A 21423-nucleotide genomic window follows, 5' to 3' on the forward strand; every position below is an offset into this window, starting at 1 on the left:
GAGATCTGGCCTTTGAATGTCATCACAGTGCTGCTCTGTGAGGTCCTGACTCTCTTCAACAGACGATGTGAATGCTGCCATGTGAAGCTGTTTCGCAGGAACAGCTGACACTTGGTCTGGGTGAGTAGGAACCACAGACACCCGTTCCTCTGTCTCATGTGCCTGAAGTATTGCTGCCTGGTGGGTAACCCTCTCACAGTACACGGTGGCAGTGGAGACATCTACTTCTCTAAGGGAGCTCACTTGCTCGCTGGGAATGATCTGCCGATCTTCTGTGCCGATGGTGTAAACCATCTGATCTGACTTAGCTTTATCCTGGCCTGGGAGGCTGACCTGGTACAAGCGTGACTCTGTTGCTTGTTCTGTCACTGAAACCTTGTAACTTTTCTTCTGAACGGCTGTCTCCTGTTTGTGAGAAGCAGAGACTGATTCTTTGAATACAACAAGCTCTGCACTACAAGCGGTCTCACCAAATTGGTTGGAGGCTTTACATGTGTATAAGCCACTGTCCTGTTGTTTGACATTCTTAATAATGATGAAACCAGATCCATCTGAATTGGTTCTAATGGTACAGTTTCTACTGGGCTGGATCTGGAAAGGCCCCTTGAACCACTTTATATCAGGGACCGGATCACCACTGACTTTGTAATTAAAAGAAGCCTCTGTTCCTTCTGAGCACCTCACGGGTTGTATCTGAAGTGTGAAACTAGCAGGCTGACCTGTGAGCTTAAACATCTTCTCAACCCATTTCTCTGCCTGGCTGGCTTCAGGCTTTTTCACCTCCAGGTATGTGGTGCATGTCGTCTGGCCAAATCTATTCGTGGCAGTGCACGAGTACTTGCCCTCATATTCAGACGTGACTTGGGTGATAACCAGTGTGTACTCATCCTTCTCCTCTATCAGCTTGTATACAGAAGAGCTCTTTACAACCTTTCCATTGTGAGACCATTGCACAGTTGGCTTTGGAAAGCCAGATACTCTAACTGTAAACCTGGCGGTTTCCCCCGTGTTTACAGCTGCTCCGGAGAGCTGAGTAAGGAAAACAGGCTTTTCTTTTTTTTTCTCTAAAGTGGAAGAGTAAAGTTTAGAATCTGGCTTGAGTTCAAGTGTTTTAGCTTTTTGTGGTAACTGGACACCAGTGTAGTAGGTTTCCTCTTGTTCTTCCACAGTGGTGATGGTGGTTTCCTCTGTCAGGAAATATTGAGCAGGACATTGGATAATAATATCCAAAGACAGCAGCTATGGTTTTAGCACTTCATTCACAAAATCAGATATTAGGACTGTCCTCATGTAAAACAAATCTCAGCAGAGAGGACTTTTGCAGTCAGTTGTTGAGTTCAATCCGTATTTTGCTTTGTAAAAGTGAAAGCAAACATATCTTTATATTTAAATTACAATAATGAAAAGTCTTATAATAATGTCTCAGTTTAAAAACATTAAAATTTTGCTTTAGCTGCTGAAGTAATTATGAGGACAATCCTAGGACATGTGACAAAACTACAATAAGCACATTAACTATTAACAATTACATGAAACACAAACGCTCTGACCATTCTGGTTTGTTTTTGACTTCCGACCCATTTACAGTGTTAATTTATCAGATCACCACCTAGTGCAAGAATTGTGTCACAGCTGCCCTTAATTAGCAGAACTAGTATCAATTTTTTATAATTCTGAAATTTGTTTTATGTCTAAAATTTCTTCTACGTATATTCCGTATATATTTTATTTTCTTTGATAATTGATATTCTTTTTCTCTTTTAGCTTTTGTTTTTTAACCACTTATTCCACACTAAATTCTGCTCTGCATGGTGTGCACACAGTGAAGGTTGGGGAGGGCCTGGTTGCATTAAGAGATTTGATTGGGCAATGCAGTATCAGTAATGAAAATAAATGAATGGTCAAGTCAGTACTTGTACGGCTGGTTAGTAGCGGCCCTTTAATTGACCCATCGGCTCAAAAGTGCACGGCCCATTGGGAAAATACCCAATATTTCAGATTACCAGTTAAGCCCCAGTAATGCTTGATTAATGTCTGATTTCTCACGTAAGTCCAGTGTGCAGCTTGAATTTGGGAATAAAAATATTAACTCAGTGCATTGAATTCAGTAAAATACTTTCTTTGATTTTTATTGACAATTAGTCTGTATGTAATTATCATCTGTTACATTCTTATTCATGACATATAAGGCAACTGTATTTCATGCATTTATATTTTCTTGAATATTTTTGTCTTTCATTCTGGAATGTTGCACAGAATAAAGACTGTTTGGTATGACTCCCAGAATCAGGAATTTTCAGCAAACTTTTCTACAAAACATCACTTTTAATGACTTAATTTTCTCTTTTAATGTTCATAGTGATAAATCATCCATTTGAAAGCTGGTTTAAAAAAGCAAGCTCAGACTGCATCAGAAATTTTATTATATAAACTGAGACAAACCAAGATGACAGCTGTACATATAAATGAAAGATTTCAACCTTAATATCAGAATCTTGCATTTTACTGGGTAAACATTCATACACCCCTAAAATTACACATATTTACAAGATGCCAAACTTATATTTTGTTTTTAAAAGGTTTTTCACAGTATTATCTATTTTTAAAATAAGTTATCAAGTTGCTCTTCTGTGACATTTAAAAATGCTTCAAAAAGCCATAAATTTCATTTAGAAACAGCAAGAACTTAGAATCACACAAAATCCACAAAAAGAAAAACTCTGCTAGAAAAACTTCTGTCTCATCCAAACTAAAGAGCTTCAAGTTTCCAAATTGATTTGTGATAAGATCACTGCTTAAAATGTGTTGTCTTAGCGTTGTTAGGGCTGGGACGAACTCACCGATGCACATCAGTAATATTTAGAAGATGATGTTTTATTTGTTAGTTATTCATAGGTGCTGCCTTTGAGCAAACACACAGGTTTTTGTATTTGTGATATTTGCCTGATAAAAAGAATTTGCCTAATACAAATAATAGTGTTGTTGCTATCATCTCCATTAGTGCAAATTTCTCTTAACACCAAAATAACAAAAAAAACCAGGCTGCTAACATTTTTAGATTTTGGATGCAACACTTTGTCACTGAATTGTAAAGACATTATGGCAATAATGTTGCTTTCAAAGAGTTACCGGAAAATAGAGAAACACATAAAGCCATGTTTTTTGAACAAAAGTGTAAAGTATCACATTACCGTCACTGACACGCTAAAAGAAACATTTACTACATACATACTCAGTTATTTGGGCGCTAGCTTTGTTCTTAGACATGTCCTATATGTACGACAGGTAACCATATTATTGTTAGCCACAATCCTAAACCAGTAAGAAAATTTTAAGAAACTAGTTAGTATGAAAACATTCTCTTTTCAGAGAAATATGACATTTTTATGCTCTCTATAAAAGCTCTCTATAAAAATAATGTTTCTCCTTCATCCAACCTCTATCCAGTCTTATCTGCAAACTTCTAGAAAACTTACGCCTCATGTACTATATATATATATATATATATATATATATATATATATATATATATATATATATATAGTATAGTATAGATAAATTGCACAGACGGTCTCTTTGAATATAAGCTTTTCCTTCACACTCTGTTTTTCATTCATTCATCTTTTTCCTCCCCAAATCAAAATCTAATTCTACTGTGAAAGCAAAATTTAGATACAACACAAAATATGAATATATGACCTGTCCCAGCACCTTTACCCCTAAAACACCTTCAGCAGTGCTGCAGTTTCAATGCAGCCAGCTGTGTTTTGGATTATGCACTTGTATTCACCAGCATCACTCTGGGTCACGTTAGTAATGAGCAGATTGAAGTGGCCTGCAGTTTTCACCTGGATTATATACCTGCTATCTGTGATACGGTCTCCGTCTTTGTACCATTCAGCAGTGGGGTTTGGCTTACCATTAACCAGACACTGGAGAATGACAGGTGTCCCTACTGCTGCCGTTACATCAGTCAATGGTATGATACATTTCGGGGGTGTCTCAGTCACCTGAAACTGGAAGCTACACATATCACTGGACTTACCTTTAAATTCTATCTTTTCATCTTTTGCTGTGTCAGCAAATACATCAAAGTCAATGCTGACATATTTCTCTCCCTCATCACTTGTTTTATTGTCAGTGTTGGCCACCAACCTGACTGCCCGCTGTGACTCATCAGCTTCTTGTTCAAAATCAAACTCCAGCTCAATTTCTGACACCTGTTCACCATCAAATGATGTGTTGCCAACCATCAAGTCAAACCTCTGGGGCTGGACTTTGGCACTGCCGAGGGACACAGCGGTCAGCTCCCTGCCCCTGGTCTTTCCCGAGAAATCCTTGGCACTTAACACCACTAGGGAAGCCCTACATAGAGTCTCTCCGACAATGTTGATTGCCCTGCAGGTATACACGCCACTATCCTCTGTTGTGACTTTGCAAATCTTCAGGAAATGATTGTCACTATCAGAAAAGTGCAAGTATTTTTTGTTATTTTGAGGAATTTTTCTATCACCTTTGAACCAGGATACGATGGGAGATGGAATTCCCATAAGTGAGCACTCAAACATTACAGTGGTGCCTTCTGGGTTTTCCATGTCACAGATTGGATTGATGAACCGTGGGGGCATCTCGGTGACCTCAAATGCTATTTTCAAGTCATCGTGCTCCTGGGTGACAAAGTCCACAGCACCCTCCTCATAAATACTTGGTAACACATTCAGAGATATGATCATACTCTTATTGTCAGCTGTGTATTCAGGTATGGTGATGATCTTCACCTGTTTCTCAAATTCTTTGACTTCATTTTCATCCAGCTCTACTTCAAGCAGAATCTCTTGAGGAGATGGTGAACGAGAAGAGTCATCTTCCTCCACATCAAATTTCATGACGTGCTGATGGGAGACAGCAGGTGGGACGGGTGTAAACCTTACTTCCTGTGATACAACGATCACTACAGCAACACTTCTGGCTTCGCCAACATAATTCACAGCTTCGCAAATATACTCCCCCTGATCAGCTCTAGTGACATTTTGAATTGTTAGTGAGATGCTGTCACCATCCCGCTCTATAGTAACTCTGTCATCCGCTACCAGCTGGGTTTTGTTGCGGAACCAATTCACCTGGGGGGAAGGTAGGCCAAACACCTCAGCATAAAATGTTAATGTGTCGTTCTCAAACACGTTTTTCTTCATGAGAGGTTTTAGGAAGGCCGGAGGGATCCCCTGCACTTTCTCCTGCAGGGTTGACAACCCCAAAGACCCTCTGGCCTGGCTGAGGATTTGATTTTCTTCCACATTCATTCCAGATAGAGTTTTTTCGATGCCCTCATCAGTAGGAGAGGTTAGGAATTGAACAGGTGAGAAGAACCTCTCACTTGAGTCTTCTGTTGATGGTCTTTTGTATTCTACAGGGGAGAATGGATATTCCTGAGGGGTCTTAAACCCACCAGATTCATCAGAACTTGGAGTATGAAAGAACACGGGAGACTTCGGAGTGTGAAAGGACTGTGCAATTGGTTGTGAGACTTCAGTAGAGGAGCCTGGGGTGTAGAACCTCTCAGCTACCTCAACTATGTCTTCACTCACAGTGCTGCCAATCTCTATGGACATCTCAGACTCAGGGGACAGCGGCCTCCCCCAGTCTGGAGGAGGACTATAGTAGTTGTACACTGCACCAAAAGTGACCTCCTCTTCCTCTATGGAGCCAGCTGCTGCTGCTCCCCCAGCTTGATCTGCTGAGTCTCTTTCCATACTATCTCCTTCCTTTCCACGGTCAGCAGCAGCTCTAGACCGACCAAGTGGGTTTGCTGTTGTGAGTACTTTAGGCTTGACAATAAATGTTTCTGGTTCTGACTTCAAGCGAACCTCAATTTTCTCATATTCACCCTTAATTTGTGTAGGAGACTCAATTAGATCATCAGCCACTGTGTTTTCTGATACTTCTCTCTTGTCATCCTGGGATTCTAGCATACTACCAAAAACACCGCTGTCAATAGATACTTCTGGGAACGAAATCAGCTCCTCATTATGAGCTTTGTCCTTAGTGGGCTCCTGTATGGAAATAAGCTTATCGCCAGAAAGTTCACCCTCCTTATGCACATACTCTAACATTAAATCAAATTCCTCTTCTAATCCTTTCACATCACGCTTCACATGTTTTTCTACTTCTTCTAAAACCCCCCCAACACTAGTATGGTCAGAATAATTTGCCGTACGTGAGATTTTAGCCTCACTTTCTACAGAGCAAACCCTTGGAACTGCACTTTGGCTTGCTGGTTTTAGAGATTTAGAAATTTGTTTGGGCTTAACAGTTCCTTCAGGTTGAGAAGAAAGTGTGGGAAGGCAGCTTCCTGCAGGTACTTTCTCAGACTCGAAAGCAATGTGGCTGCCAGTTTTGTCAAATGTTTCCCATCTAAATCTCTCCGCTTCACCCGCCTCAGTGTGTTGAGGGAGTAGGCCAAGTTCCTGTGACCCTGGTCTCACCACCTCTGGAGACTCCCGCATTTCCTCAAGAAACTGTTTAACTGCACCACAACTTACTCCTGAAATAACTTCCTTACTGACATCAGTGACCTGGGAGGTTTCAAAAGAGACGGGCTTGTTGGATTCTACTGGAGCATGAGAGGCTTTGTAAGAACTTTCACTTCTGGTTGTAGGTGAAGCAAGCTGAACACAGCTCTCTGTATGCATAGTATCAGGTTTATGTGGCATTACCTCTTCCTGCTGGTTAAGAGACATGGTAACAGACGGTATAAACTCCTCTGGGAACAGTGTTTTCTTTCTTTCCTCTTCCAGAGAAAGATTTTCCGTTAATCTAATTGGTGATGTTGATTCGAAAGTCTGTTTAATCTGAGAAACTTTAATTACAGCAGCAGAACCTTGCAGACCACAGCCGGATATAACCTGAGGCTCTCTAGAGAGACTGGGTCTGGATACAGTAGTTTTGACAGGCACGTCTGTTGGAGCTTGTGAACTCGGAGGTTTAACTTTTGGCAGCACAACACTATCCTGAGCTTTTTGGAAGATGTCAGGTTTCTTGAAATCCTCAGTTAAGCCATAAGGAGACTTCCTCTCTGTCTGCAATGGGGTGAAATCAACACCTGAAAACTTCTTAGGTTTTTCAACTTGATAGGAGACTTCAGAGATACTGGTTACCTCTCCCAACTTATTTCTAGCAACACATTTGTACAGTCCAGCATCAGGGTATGTAAAATTGCTGATATACAGCATGTACATTTTATCATGTATCTCAGTACTATATTTTCCAACAGTGGCTTCAAGGCAAATATGGTCATGATACCATGTGACGTCTGGAGCAGGTTCACCAGTTATAACACACTTCAAGACAGCTGTTTCACCCTCGGAACAGGTTATATTCTCTAATTCAGTGACCACACAGGGAGCTTCACCAACCACATCAAATGAGAAAGTAAATTTGTGTCTAACGGTCTGGGATGCTGCTTCACTACTCGGTCCAGATGACATTCCCTCTGTAAAAACCTGAGGTTTGTCCACACGAATATCCTCAGCCATCTCAGGGATGGGGGTGGCAGCTGTAATTCGAATTTCCACGGGTGAGGTGCTAAAAGATTCGTCTGAGCTGCGGCGTTTAATGATCTCCATCCGAGGCACCTTTAACGTTACCTTTCCTGAATCAGTGTAGGTCTGAAACTGCTCCTCAATCAGACTCTCCTGGTTTTCCTCCTTCATTGGTGCTTGTATTTTTACCACATCCGGTGTGACTCCTGACACTTTTGGCACCTTTTTGTTAGAGATTTCAAGAGTAGCACTGCAGATGGATTTGCCATGTTTATTGGTTATGATACAGTCATATGTGCCCTCGTGATCTGTTGTTGGATAGAATATGGTGAGCTTTGAGTTGTTAGATTTCTGTATGATATCATAGTCAGGATTGTGGTCGAGTGGATGGCCGTCTTTGAGCCAGTTCACAGTAGGTGGAGGATCACCTTGGAACTGGCAGATAAACTCAGACATCTCGCCAACTTTTACTTTAAGTGAAGATATTTCTTTAACAAATACTGGATGTGAGCCTCCCAGACTTCCAAGATCTTTTATGTTTAACTCCACATTTTCAACTCTTCTCTCTTCCTTCTTTATAGCACCTATTTCAGTACTCATCTCCTTACCCTGTGTAGATCTCAGATTTCTCAAATCTCCACTTCTTTCATCCCTCTGTTGTTTCCATTCAGTGTTTTCTCTTGCAGTTCCCATCTCCTTTTCCATAGCTCTCTCTTCTCTTACTTCTGACTGGAAGTGTTGCCTGCTGGATTTATCAACATGCTTCTCCCTTCTAAACCTCACCACTCCCTCTCTTTCTGAATCATCCTGTCGACTAAGGGATGGGGAGCTTCTCCTGACTGGGGAAGGCTCACGATGGCTTTCATAAGAGGCAGAGGTAAGTTCATATTCCTCATAAGGACGCCCAGTGAGCTGGGTTGGAGAGTATTTCTGGACTGATGAAGCCTGAGAGTCCTTTTGATATCTTACAGGGGCATCAGGTGCACCCACATGGTGTAGCAAACTAGCATCTGCAGCAGGGTGCCTGGCCATAGAAGCCTCAAAAGGAGGTGACAGGTCACACTTTGCAATGGGCTGAAAAACTGACGGTTTTTCTGTTGAAAATAAATGTGGAGGCGGGGGTTCACTGGGGTGGGCTTCATGAGACATGCCACTATGATGGGGCTCACAATAAGTCAGGGGCAGTTGGGGCCACTCAGACTCAAGCTCAGCTGTATCCTCTTGTTCTACTGCATCCTGTTGCCATTTTAATATGCGCTGAGCCAGTGCTTCTTCCTCACTTACAAAGTACTCACTGTCCCTCTGCAGCCTTGTCACACGGCCCTCTGTTGGCAGTTCACCAGCCAGAGGCCACTGCAGAGTTTCACCCTCCTGGTCTTGGAAACCAGCAGGAGCAGACTCACTAGAAACACATTTCTCTCTGACTGTGTTTGCCAATTCTAAAGCAGAGGCCTCTGCGAGATTTGTTCCTGCCTCAGTGGTCTTCCCTGCCTGGAAAGGTGAGTAACCTTGAAGTTCTGCAGTCTGCTCTTGTTCCATTAAAACATCCTGTTGCCACTTTCTTATTCGCTGAGTCAAAGCCTCCTCTTCACTAATAAACTTCTCACTCTCACTCTTCAGGTCTGAGATGTTTTCCCTCGACAGCTGGAGCTCCTTTTCTGCTCTCGTCTTCTCAAACAGCATCTTCTCTGCTCTAGCTTTTCTTTCAGATCTAGACTCATATTCAGCTTCTGCTGCTTTAGCTTTAAATCTCTGCAATTTTTGTTTCTCATGTTCCAGTTCTTCTACTTTTGTTTTCATTTGTCCTTTGACCAACTGGGCAGATGTTTCAAGCTGCTCTGCTACACCTTTGACTTTAGGTGCCATAGGCATTGGCACAGGAGCTATCTTTTTCTCCATTACTTCTTGTGGGGTGTGAATGTGCTTCTCACTCTCCTTGTACTGTGTGCCTGCCGGAATAGGCAGATCGGTTTCTGAGTTAAATGTCTCCTCTTCTGATATTCTCATGCCTTCCTGCCTGATCCCTAAGGGAAGGCGTTTCTCTTCGCATTCAGTTCCTCCAGTTTCTAGCTTCTTCTCATACGGAGCTCTAAAAAACTTGCCTGCAAACTGATCACATGGCTCAACCTGTTTTTCCCCTTTGCTGTCTGGTGTTTGTTTTTCACTAATAAATCTCTCTGAAATTCTGAATCTGTCCTCTGGCCTTGGTCTTGTTCTTGGTGACTTTTGGGACTTTTGCATCAGCGTCTGTGGTGCTGTGTCTTCTTCTAGCCCAATTGTCACTGTGGAAGCTTTTGTACCCACAGAGGCAGACCTTTCCACCTCTCTGCTTCTCATCTTTATTGTAGATGTGGGTGTTGATTGAGCCATTCCTTCAGGATTATCTTCCCATGCCTCTTTTTTGAGTGATTCATGAAAAGAGGAGTGCATGGCCTCAGTTTCCACAGTTGCTCTTTTCTCCTGCTGGTTGTAAATGTGCCCTGTGGGCTCTGTGGACTTTGCCTCAGGGACAATGGGCAGATCAGTTTCAGGATCATATGTCTCCTCTCCTGGCATCCTACTCCCTTGCTGCCATTTCCTGATCCTCAGGGCAAGGAGTTTCTCCTCACAAGCTATTCGTTCAGCTTCCAGGCTCTTCTCGTAACGAGCCCTCAAATCCTCCCCAGCAAATGCTTCTTTACACAGATCAGCTGTTTCTGTTGCTGCTGTGTCTTCTCTAAGAAACCTCTCTCTGGTAGATGTGACTGACTTTGGCATGGTTGACTGTATGAGTAATGTTGCTTCTTGAGAAGGCAGACTTTTAACACGTTCCCCACTTTCAGTGTACATTGTAGTTTCTGGGTAAACCGCTTTCTCACCGAGCGGTCCTTCAAGGTTGCATGCTGTCATCCCAACATTTGTAACCTGCACCTTATGGTCATCAACCACATCTGCTTGTATTTCAACAAAACCCTTGACTTTTTTATCCTCTAGTTTCTCTGAATGTTTGTCGTCTGATGTCTTTTCTGTTTCTGACACACTTGTACTGACCAGCTCACCTCTCATTAATTGGATGGCCCTGGTTCTCGACTGAGGCTCGAATGAATGTCTAACACAAGGCTCAGCGGGATCCCTGCTAGAGGTTTTACCTTGAAACTCCCTGTACGTCTCACCCAAATCAAAGGGTCGATTGAAATGCTGAACATCAGGCAGAGAAGCAGGCTTGACCCTAAGTCTCTCGACATAATCTGCATAGCTTGACTCACTGGCGACAGATTCTAACTCAAACTCAGAGGAAGACATGGTGGAAATAGAAAGCCTCTTTTTCTGTTTGACAGCTTTTTGGAGTGTAGTAAGTTTTGTTCTTACCTCATTGTGGAGACTCTCAGTGTCACTGAACCTCTCACTGTATCTGTCACTGCACCTGTCACTGAACTTATCACTGAACCTGGTGCCAGTGCGTCGGTCACAGTAGATGTCACTGAATCTGTCGTTGAAGCGCTCAGATCTGTCAAACATCGGGGTAGGAGACAGGGCACGCTCAGAGGCAGTTTCTAACCGCTTAGACTCCTTTTCTGGTTCCTTGTCTTCTGAATGGGAACCAGGCATGAAGTACACAGTACGCACAAGAGCACTCTTAGATCGAGATCTACCCTGATGGACCTTGGACATTTTGTCAAAAGGAGACCCGACATATCTGAGGTCAACCCTAAACTTCCTCTCTTTCCTCTGCTCTGCCATGGTATCGATGCTCTCGTGGGCTTTAGCAGTGCGTCTAATAAAGCCAAGATAGTTAGCAGACTGCTCTTCCCTCAGTGACACCAGAAGTGATGCTGTGGATTCTGCAGAACCCTCTATGTTTATTGCCATTACCTTATAACTGCCCGAGTCCTTTTCTTTGACACCATGAATAACTAGACTGGTAGTGTGAACATGCATTTTGCTGTCAGTGTAGATCCTGCGTCTATGCTCTTTAGGTATAGATCTGTTATTATGAAACCAGAGGATAGTAGGAGGAGGGCAGGCAATCAGTTTACATTTGAACTCTGCTGCCTCCCCTTCTAAGATGGACTGAAACTTAAGTTTCTTTGTGAAAGATGGTTTCATGTTTTCTGTCCATGAGCTGATGGATGAAGTCCTGCTGGAGCAACGATTGGCTGACACCAGGCCATGATCTATGAAATCCTCAGTGTCGGAGAAGGCTCCTCTAAGCTGCCAAGTGGCAGTGAGTTCTGTGCTGCAATGCACAGTTTCTTCTTTTCTTTGAGGACAGAACAGTTCTGCAAACAGAAATGGACAACTGTCAGACCAACACAGCTTCCAGGGGTAAAAACTGAAAAAAGGACTTGAATGAATCATTAATGGAAATATTAAATGCATGCAAGGACTCACAATGCCATAAGAAAATTCACTCACCATATTTGTTCGAATAAACGCAAGACTTGATTCTTTTTATTAGAAACCTGCAGGAAGTTTTGATCCTTCGTCTGTGGAAATTTCTTCAAAACATATATTATTTTGTTGTGATTAAAGAAGCATATTTTCAAGATGGACTGCTACCGTTTGCGTGTTTTAGTTCTTGAAACTTGTTTTATGCTAGAATATTTCTTACCTGACTTGCAGACAGAAGAATAAACGCCCTTTCTAATCCTTAAACTTAAACAGGGAATGAAAGATGCACACGTATGAGATGCAGAACTCTCTAAAAACAAATATTATATTCCAAAATTAACCAATGAAGCAGCAGAATTTGGTGAGACGGCGTTTATTCGAACTAATATAGGTTTACTGGGGTTATTTAGAAAGCAAACCACAGGAATCACATTCCACTATCTGCAAGCCAGGCTAAGAAATATTTTGCAGGAGGAAGGTATCAGTTCCAGATTCGGCAATCCTCCATGTCTTTAAAAAATACAGACCCGCGTTTTTCTGGGAAGAAAATCAGATGAACTTTCATGCCAAAGATAAATAAACTTTTGAATGCAAACTGCTCAAGTTCAACAAATTCTCACCTGAGGGAAACCACACAACATTATCAAAGTAAGACCAGATGGAATATGAAAGATAATTTAGAAAGTGTTTATACATATATATGTATATATATATATATATATATATATATATATATATATATATATATATATATATATATATATATATATAGATATATATATATATATATATATATATATATATATATATATATATAAAGATGTCATGCAACTGTGGAGGGTCAAAGTTCATCCTGAAATATAGAAATGATGATAAAAGCATGGACGCATGACAAGTACGATCCAACACAAAGCATCCACTCATGTAGCGGTTATCACTTTGCTCTCACAAACAATTTATCTGCTTCAGTGAGCCACAGCTTGGAGTTATCCAGTGACAGACTACTTTCAAATCAAAATTCAGTTGAGAGAAATCTGCTCCAGCTGTAGTTTTTCCACTCCAGCCATGATGGAGCAATGCTCTCGCTCTAATATGTGGTGAAAAGTTAACTTTATGACCTTACCTTTGACTTCCAGCTCAGTCTTGGTTTCAGCCTGCTCTCTCACGTGAGTCACTGTGAAGAAAGCCATGACATTTATTCCCTTTTCATCAACACACTGATCCCAACATGGGCAGATGTAGACACACATTTCTTTCACATATAATGTACATTTACATGTGTACTGACAGTTTTCTACCCCTCTTAATGTCTTTCCCTACAGAAAGTATTGCTTCCATATCTTTATTCTGAGCAGGTCTCAGAGTGTTTGGATAATTTTCTATTTTTTTCTTTTCTGTTTTTAATACTGCAGTGCGCTCAAACACACTCAAATAAATGTAAGTCTTACTGTAGCTGCCTTGAAGCAAATTCACATTCTGTATCTGAAAATGAGTCAGGTTACTAACTTCTGTCAGGTCCTGTTTTGAGGCTTTTTTGTTAAATTTTTCTGATTGAAAAATAATTTCAGAGAATCAAACCCACTAGTAACTAATGTGACAGTGAATGTTGCACCTCAGTTCAGGACATCCTCTCAAGTTTTGCTTGGAGCTAATTAGGACGGGTTACCTTCTTCGTTTATGGTGAGTGTGGCTGAGCACCTGGCCTGTTCAGCAGTATTAGCAGTCTTACAGGAGTACTGGCCAAATCATCCACTATGACGAGAGTGTTTTCATCAGACAGTGTTTTCATTCTTGTTAGGCTAAACCGAGTGTTGGTTGTGGAACCAGCTTATTTCTGATTTTGGCATGCTAGCTACACACAGATAAAAGTGGGCCTCCCCCCATGTGGCACTGTACAGCTTGTGATTGGTTGGATGAAATTGGCTCTTGGCAAATTGAAGGTATCTTTAGGTGAGTGATGTTGGTGGTGGCTGATCTGTCCCACGTTTGCTTTTGCCCTGAAATAACGCATGTTCATTGGCTCAGTGTACTTTGTTCTATTTACATCCCAGTAAGCACCATTTGTGTGATCTGTCAGGAGCTGGGAATAAGGGAATATCTTCTGTCCTTTCACAGCATAACAAAAACTACAAACTAAACTAACTAACTACAAAAATACTCAAAACAACCAAAACTACTTGGACCAGAGCAAATGATCCCTCACTATCATGGCTGAGCGTCCCCACTAGCATTTCAAATCACTAAACTGAAACTGACTGAGGGCTCATGAGGTCATATTTCAGTAAAGAAAGCGTGGATAAAAACTTTGACACAGAACTCAGGTGAAAAAGGAAAAGGTATACACAATGATATTTACTTGTTTGTATTTTTATGAAAGATTGTTCCCTGAGCCTTGGTCACCTTTCATTGCATTCCTATATAACTATAAAACACATTGCAATGGGAGTAATTTTACAAAGTTAATTCTACATGGTTAATAAACACTTCCAACACAAAAGCCCACATTTTTCTCATTTTTATTATTATTCATTTTATGATCCTCCAATGCCACCATAGGCAGTACGATGGGTTCTTTCCGGGTACTCCAGCTTCCTCCCACAGTCCAAAGTGATGCAATTAGTAGTGATAGGTTAATTGGTAACTCTAAATTGTGAACACCTCTAAAGGTATGAATGTGAGTGTGGATGGTTGTCTGTCTCTATGTGCTAGCCCTGCAACAGACTCGCGATCTGTCCAGGGTGTGCCCTTCCTTAGACAGCTGGGATGGGCTCCAGCCGATGGATGGATGAATGCCATCATTACACAGGCAGATTTTTCCCCTTTTTCCTTTGCCCACTGTTGTTGCTGTTGAGATTCACTTTAATGTATAACTTAATCCTAACCTCAAAGAACAAGTTCTGAAAACTGAATGTGCAGGATTTGTTATCGCCAGACAGCACAACACCAAATCATAATCTACAGATTCAGTGAGAGTGTGTTGATCTGAAACCAGCACTGCTGTGAGCTTCTGTTAGTGACACTTCAATTGTCTCAGAGTAAGAAAAGCAGCCTTTCTTTTTAGTAATAAACTCACCGTCTAATGTAAGAGTTGCAGAGCAGGACACCGTCCCTCCATTGTTTGTGGCCATGCAGGTATACTCGCCCTCGTCCTCTGGATAAACCCTGGAGATCTCCAGCTGACAGCTGTCATCAAACTGAGATATCCTGAAGAATTCGGACTGTTTGATTTCCTTTTTCTTGTGGAACCAGCTTATCTTCACATCTTGATGGTTGACAAAGGAAAAAGCACGGCTTGTGTAAATATACTGCAGTAAATTTGCACTGTGGGTCAACAGCAAGAGTAAATAAGTCAGAAGGTGGTTAATTAGTCGCGTGCCATAATCAAGTTTCAGTGAAGTCCCAATGGCTTCAAGAGAAGACCAAAGGACACACTACTACTGAAACTTATGCGTAGGTAGGAAATTCCATTCACAGGAAGTGGCCACAGGTTTGAATAAAGTTTCAACTTAAAATTCTGTGCAGCGTAACTACCAGGAACTGAGCAATACCATCACTTTGTTTCAGTATTAAAAAAATCACAGCATCACTCAATAAGAAATTGTATTTTTTACCATCTCCACGGACTTTGCACTGGAAGCAAGCTGGTGCGCCCTCGCAGGCTGAAGTGCTGGCCATGGGTGAGATGATGACAGGGGGAGCAACAGTGGCGGGGGAGTCTGGAGAAACCACCTCTGAAACTGCAACACAAGAACCTGAATCAGTACAGATACAGCCACTTACAATGTCTGCCTGGACCCTGGCAGGGCAATGGTGGGTCCTCGGCCAATCCTTGACTGGTCTCCTTGACGGTTGCTATATTGCCGCCTGTGACGTGGACGACACAACTATGAGTAGTAACGCCCTTAATGAGCAATCAGTGGTAAAAGCATGTGTATCCACCAGGGGGAGCAGTGTGGAGGCTCCCTGCAGGCTTGCACTGCATATTCATACACTTTCTAATTAGCTGGTTGGTTAGCGATGCAAAAACTCCACACGCTGTCAGGTAAGAACACTCTTATACAAATAGTCTTCTTCTTTATCTTTTCCAAAACTTTAGGAAAACTTTTTTCTTTTCGTATTTTAGTGCTTGTTGTTCTGCTGCCCTACATCATTTGCATTATATTGAAGCTATCATCACCTCTTAATGATCACGTTGAATTAATAATAAAGTGCAACTTAAAAATATGCAGAAGTCATTTCCACCTTCTGGTACGATCTGACCTATTTCTGGTGGAGAGTTGTGTCCATGAAAACTGTGATGTTGGGCTAATGGCGAGAGCATGCACTCTACTCAGGAAAAAATGCCGATTTCAGCAGAAACCAACAATCTGTTTTATACAAAACTGACCATCAAGTCACATCCATGTCTCACCTTCAACATTGAGTGTTGCAGTGCTTGTGGCAGTGCCATACTCGTTCTTGGCCTCACAGGTGTAGACAGCAGCGTCTTCAGGAAAGACCTCGATGAGCAGCAGTGTGTGCTCGTTGCCATCGTGCAGGAACTTGCACTTGAAGCCAGCGGAGAGAGCCTGGGAGTTTTTGTACCAGAAGACCTGAGGCTGGGGAACACCGCTCACCTGGACTGAGAAGCGAGCTGGTTTTCCAGCCTCCACCGACTGGGGCTCCATGTGGCGAAGGATCTGAGGAGGCTCGGGGACTGAACGAGGCAGAATATTTTAGAGGTAAAGTTTAACTGGAATATACGGATATTCTTGCTCCATCCTCTCATGTCACTTCCCCTGTATTAAGTTCATGTGTGTCTATGTATTTGGTCACCATATTTCACTTCCTGTGTTATTTGGATTCTTTGTCCTCTGTGCCTTGCTTTTAGTTTTCTCATCATCCATTTCTTTTCAGCTGTGTTTTGCTTTCATCACATCTCCACTTTCCTGATTGCTGTTCTCTGTGGGTGGATTTAATTTTCCCTTTTGTGCTTCATGTTTTGTTTCCTGGACCTTTTGTGATGTAATATGAATTGCTTTCTTGTGTCCATCCTTCCGTGTCTGCATTTAGGCCTGCTAGAACCTTCAGCTGCACTTCTGCGTGTACAGCGGTCCCTCGTTTATCGCGGGAGTTACGTTCTAAAAATAACCTGCGATAGGCGAAAGTAGCCAACTTTATTTTTTACAATTAACATAGATGTTTTAAGGCTGTCAAACCCCTCACTACACACTTAATACACTTTTCTCTCTTATTTAAATATTCTCAAAGTTCAGGCCTTGTAGAAAAATAAGTCCAGTATTACAGAATGAAACCAAAGGGACCTGCAGGTGACAACGTTTTCAGCGTTGTTGTGTTTGCTGGGGAGAAAACTTCACGTCAGAGTCACGCTGCTAGCAATCGAAGATTTATGTAAATTTGACAAGCTGAACGCATTCTGTACTGTACAGGAGACACAGCACGAGATTAATTGACAATGCGCTGTAAAAAACCCAAAAAACTAAATTGCACCAAAAAAAATCTGCGAAACCGCGAAAGGCGAACCACGTTATAGCGAGGGAGCGCTGTATATACTTGAGCTTGTACATATACGTTTAACCCTGTGATTAGAGAAAAGTCCTAAAAAAATTCAAACCCAGTTCTAATTTTATTTAAATCATTAAAGATATATGCTGAACAGACATTTTACCCTTAAAAATAGCAGCTCAAAGAAATAATTATAAAGCCAAAATGGTGAGAATGATGAGTGTATGTAACCTTCAAAGCACAATTGTATCACTGATGAGAAAGTTTGAAATAAATGGCCTTTTTAGAAACAAACAAGAAACAACCAGTTTTTATGTGTTCATACTGTACATCATTCTTTCTGTGTGACGTCACGCTGGACTTACTGTTTATTCGAAGCTGCATGGTGCTTCTATTTTTGCCAGCGATGAAGGTGTACTCCCCAGCATCACTCCTGTAGGTCTCTGAGATGGTGAGGCGATGCAGCTTCCTGATGGTCACGTAGTTAAATCGTTCTTCCATCGAGAACTGGATCTCCACACCGTTCTTCAGCCAGTGACCCTCCACATCTTCTTCATTCACTTCAAACTCAAAGGTTGCACGGTGTTTCTCCAGAACCTAGGAGGGGATAGTGAAATATTTACATTTCTATCTCTGTTCAATTCAATTCACTTTTATTTATATAGCGCCAAATCACAACAACTGTCGCCTCAAGGTGCTTTATATTGTAAGGTAGACCCTACAATAATAGAGTTAAGGCCCTATTTTCTGTTGAAAATGTCAGTAAATACAATCACCAAGCACCCAAAATTCTACTATTTAAGTTGCTTTTTAAAATGTGAGTGCAGTAAAACATGCTGTGGGGGACTGACAAACCTGAGCGGGTCATATGTAAACATTAATAGTTATTTTTTATTTTTATGGCCAATCGTCACTGCTTCCACAGAGAGAACAGAATAATATCTAAATATTTACACACTGTTTCTAGTGTATCTTTATGCCTTATTACTTTAAGGCATATTTCTAAATAAGAAATAAAAGAGAAATAAAAATGTTAATGTCAGGTTCAGTATCTGTAAACTTCGCCCGTGTCTTTCCAAGCTAAAACATATAGATGCACCAAACTGACACTAACTTCTCTGCGTAACGCCTGTGGTTGTGAAACAGAGCAGCTTTGGTTGCAAAAGTTAACTTAGGATTAAAATAAGATGAAACTCATTGCAATTAAATAAATGAACAGTCTTAAAAAACAGCGAATCACCTTTAATCCTCAAACTGTGATTACCTGAAAGACAGAAGTTTTATTCTGAAACATCAGTAAATGAACTTTAAAACCACTTCACCGTAATTTCCCGCTCAGGAGGTTCCGAGATCCGAATGTCGCGACCCTCCACTGTGAGCCGGGCCTTGGAGACGCTTGATCCAGCTACCACTGAATATTCCCCAGCATCAGACATTCGAACCGTCTGGATCATGAGGCGATGAACATACTTCTCTGCTGTCACAATATACCTTTGGATTCAAGGCAGAAGATATCCAACTCACAATTAACCTCTAAAAGCTTTCATTGTCCAAAGGAGACACTGGGAATAGTGATTTTCAGATTAAGTGTGGCCAAACTTTGACGAGCACTGACAGACCTTTCCTCAGACATGTCCATCTCCTGACCGTCCTTCATCCACATCACCTGGATGTTTGGCTCAGAAACCTCACACTCAAAAATCGCCTTCTTCTTCTCTGTGATCTTTATGTCCTTGATCTTCTTGGTGAATTCAATCACACGAGCTGAAAGAACAACATTTTCAGAGACGTTTCGTAGCATTTCTCACCTCTACAGACTGTAAACGTGCTCAGCACCAGGTTACCTTCGACAAAGAGATTAGCAGTGGTGGCAGCAGAGCCGGCCACAAACTTGTACTCTCCTCCGTCTCCAAAGTGAACGTTTCGGATGGTGAGGGAGTGCGTAAGCTGCCGACTGCGGACCTGGCACCTGTCCGACGACTTCATTTCCACGCCGTTCTTCAGCCATTTGTACGTGATGCCTTCATAGTTGACGGTGACCTCAAAGGTGATAGTGTCTCTCTCTTGGGCATTCAGGTCCTTCAGCATGGAGGTGATCAGAACCGCTGGAGGACGAAATTTGAGGGAAATACAAAAAGACACATTCACTGTGTTTGCTTTTGAAGAATTTCAGCTATTACTGTATGCAGTTATTCAGATATGCAGCTCAAATATATAGCGAGAATTCTGAAACTTTAAAGCTTAAAATATGTTAAATTAGGTGATTATATAATTTAGAAATTATTTTAACCCCCCTCTTGAGTCTCATTCTGATACAGTATTTTCATATCACGTTGTGGGAGGTCAGAATTCTTACGGTTGACGGTGAGTGTTGCAGACACTTGGTCGTTGCCACAAATGAAGGTGTACTCTGCAGAGTCGTCCCTGCTGGTGTTCATGATCTTCAGCTGATGGAGCTTTCCCTGAACCACAATCCTGAACTTGTCACTCATCTCAATCTCCACTCCGTTCTTCAGCCAGGTGGACGGCACATTGAAGTGGGAGACTTCACACTCGAATGTGGCCACTTGAGTCTCTGGTACCTCCACACTTTTCATGGGTTTAGTGACCAGCAGAGCTGCATGTAGTAAATCAGGTCACAAGACATGGATAACAAAAGATTAGACAAATATTCTTCTCGTCTCAAACACCATAAACATTCTTTATATTCTTCAGTAAGTGGATGGACTGCTTTTCACTCTACCTGCAATCTGTGCTTAAGTGTTTTTGATCTAACATTCATACTCTGATGGATGTGTCAGAGAGCAGCTTGGAGTTACTATCTTGCGATCTAAATGCAAGACTTCACATGCAGTTTATAGTGCTACATACCCTCCACGGTGAGTACAGCACTGCACTGCAAGTGTCCAACCACAGCCACGTACTCTCCTGCATCGCTGCTGTCCAGATTCTTCAGGATCAGTTTGTGTGCTTTCCTCTCAGACAGAATCTTGCACTTCTCACTTGACTTCAGCTCCAAACCTTTAAACATCCACCTAACAGGGATGTTGTCATGTGAGAGGCTCATCTCAAAGGAGGCTGTGCCATCCAACAGAGACGTCGCATCTTTTATCTTCTTCACAATTTTGATTTCTGCAGGAAAAAAGTAGCAGATAAACCACTCATGTGATATGATGATACCTGACAACATTGTGCACAATTCTTGGTTATGCTGATAAAATCTGACACTTACTCTCTACGTTGAGTCTGGCATTGGCAGAAAGTTTTCCAAGTTTGAAGGAGTAAACAGACTCGTCCTGTATGTTGCAGTCCTTGACCTTCAGCGTTTGGACCATGCCACTGGAGACGATCTCGTACTTTTCGCTGTTTTGCAGTTCCACCCCGTTCTTAATCCACTGGGATCCTTTCACATCGGGGTGTGTGAGCTCCAGTGTGAACACTGCTTCCTGGGTCTCCGTCACGGTCTGGTTCCTCAGAGTTTTCTTGATCTTCACTCCTGCATATAAATATAAAGCTCTGCTAACTTTAATGTATACACACGGAGGTGATTCGTTAGTTTTGGAAGCATTTTAGTTCTGTCAGGAGAGGTGGGACAGACAGAGACTGAAGTCCCCCCGGCTTACCTCTCATCACATCTGAGAGTACAAGTTCTTAACATCCAGCCTCTTATGTTAAAAGTGATGCAGAGCGCTAAATGGAGTCTATCTGTAGGTGCTTTTACTCATAAATCATCTTTTTTTTTAATCAAACATACAATAGAGATATAAGTCTAATTAATATGAGGAATGAAACTTATTCTAATGTGCAGATATTATCCAGCTTCATCCTTGGCACATTGGTGTCACACATGATTGTATGATACATGAAGTATGTTGCAAGTGTTAAACACAGATTAACATGAGGGGATTTTGCTGGTGGTTAATCGTGTTTCGCTTCCTAATAGTGATCAGAATATAATCAGGTATAAATTTAACCAACATACAAATAAGAAAATATAATCTATAATAAT

The 21423-nt window shown here is 41.7% G+C and overlaps 1 protein-coding gene across 1 annotated transcript in view; it reads right to left on the minus strand.

Moving 5' to 3' along the window:
• ttn.2 (titin, tandem duplicate 2) overlaps nucleotides 1–21423 on the minus strand; it is a 217356-nt gene that overhangs the window by 172306 nt on the left and 23627 nt on the right. The window contains exons 27-37 of the mRNA XM_085250572.1: nucleotides 20647–20910; nucleotides 20286–20546; nucleotides 19771–20031; nucleotides 19259–19519; nucleotides 19034–19178; nucleotides 18737–18905; nucleotides 17780–18011; nucleotides 16321–16605; nucleotides 15521–15646; nucleotides 14983–15171; nucleotides 13033–13083 (exon numbers count right to left, since the gene is read on the minus strand). Of these exons, the coding sequence (XP_085106698.1) occupies nucleotides 13033–13083; nucleotides 14983–15171; nucleotides 15521–15646; nucleotides 16321–16605; nucleotides 17780–18011; nucleotides 18737–18905; nucleotides 19034–19178; nucleotides 19259–19519; nucleotides 19771–20031; nucleotides 20286–20546; nucleotides 20647–20910 (2244 nt within the window). The remainder of the gene's footprint in view (nucleotides 1–13032; nucleotides 13084–14982; nucleotides 15172–15520; nucleotides 15647–16320; nucleotides 16606–17779; nucleotides 18012–18736; nucleotides 18906–19033; nucleotides 19179–19258; nucleotides 19520–19770; nucleotides 20032–20285; nucleotides 20547–20646; nucleotides 20911–21423) is intronic.

Source organism: Mchenga conophoros, linkage group LG16 (assembly GCF_057382185.1).
Source record: "Mchenga conophoros isolate Kocher_MC1m ecotype Shallow Benthic linkage group LG16, M_conophoros_male_GT1.1, whole genome shotgun sequence".
NCBI lineage: Eukaryota > Metazoa > Chordata > Actinopteri > Cichliformes > Cichlidae > Mchenga > Mchenga conophoros.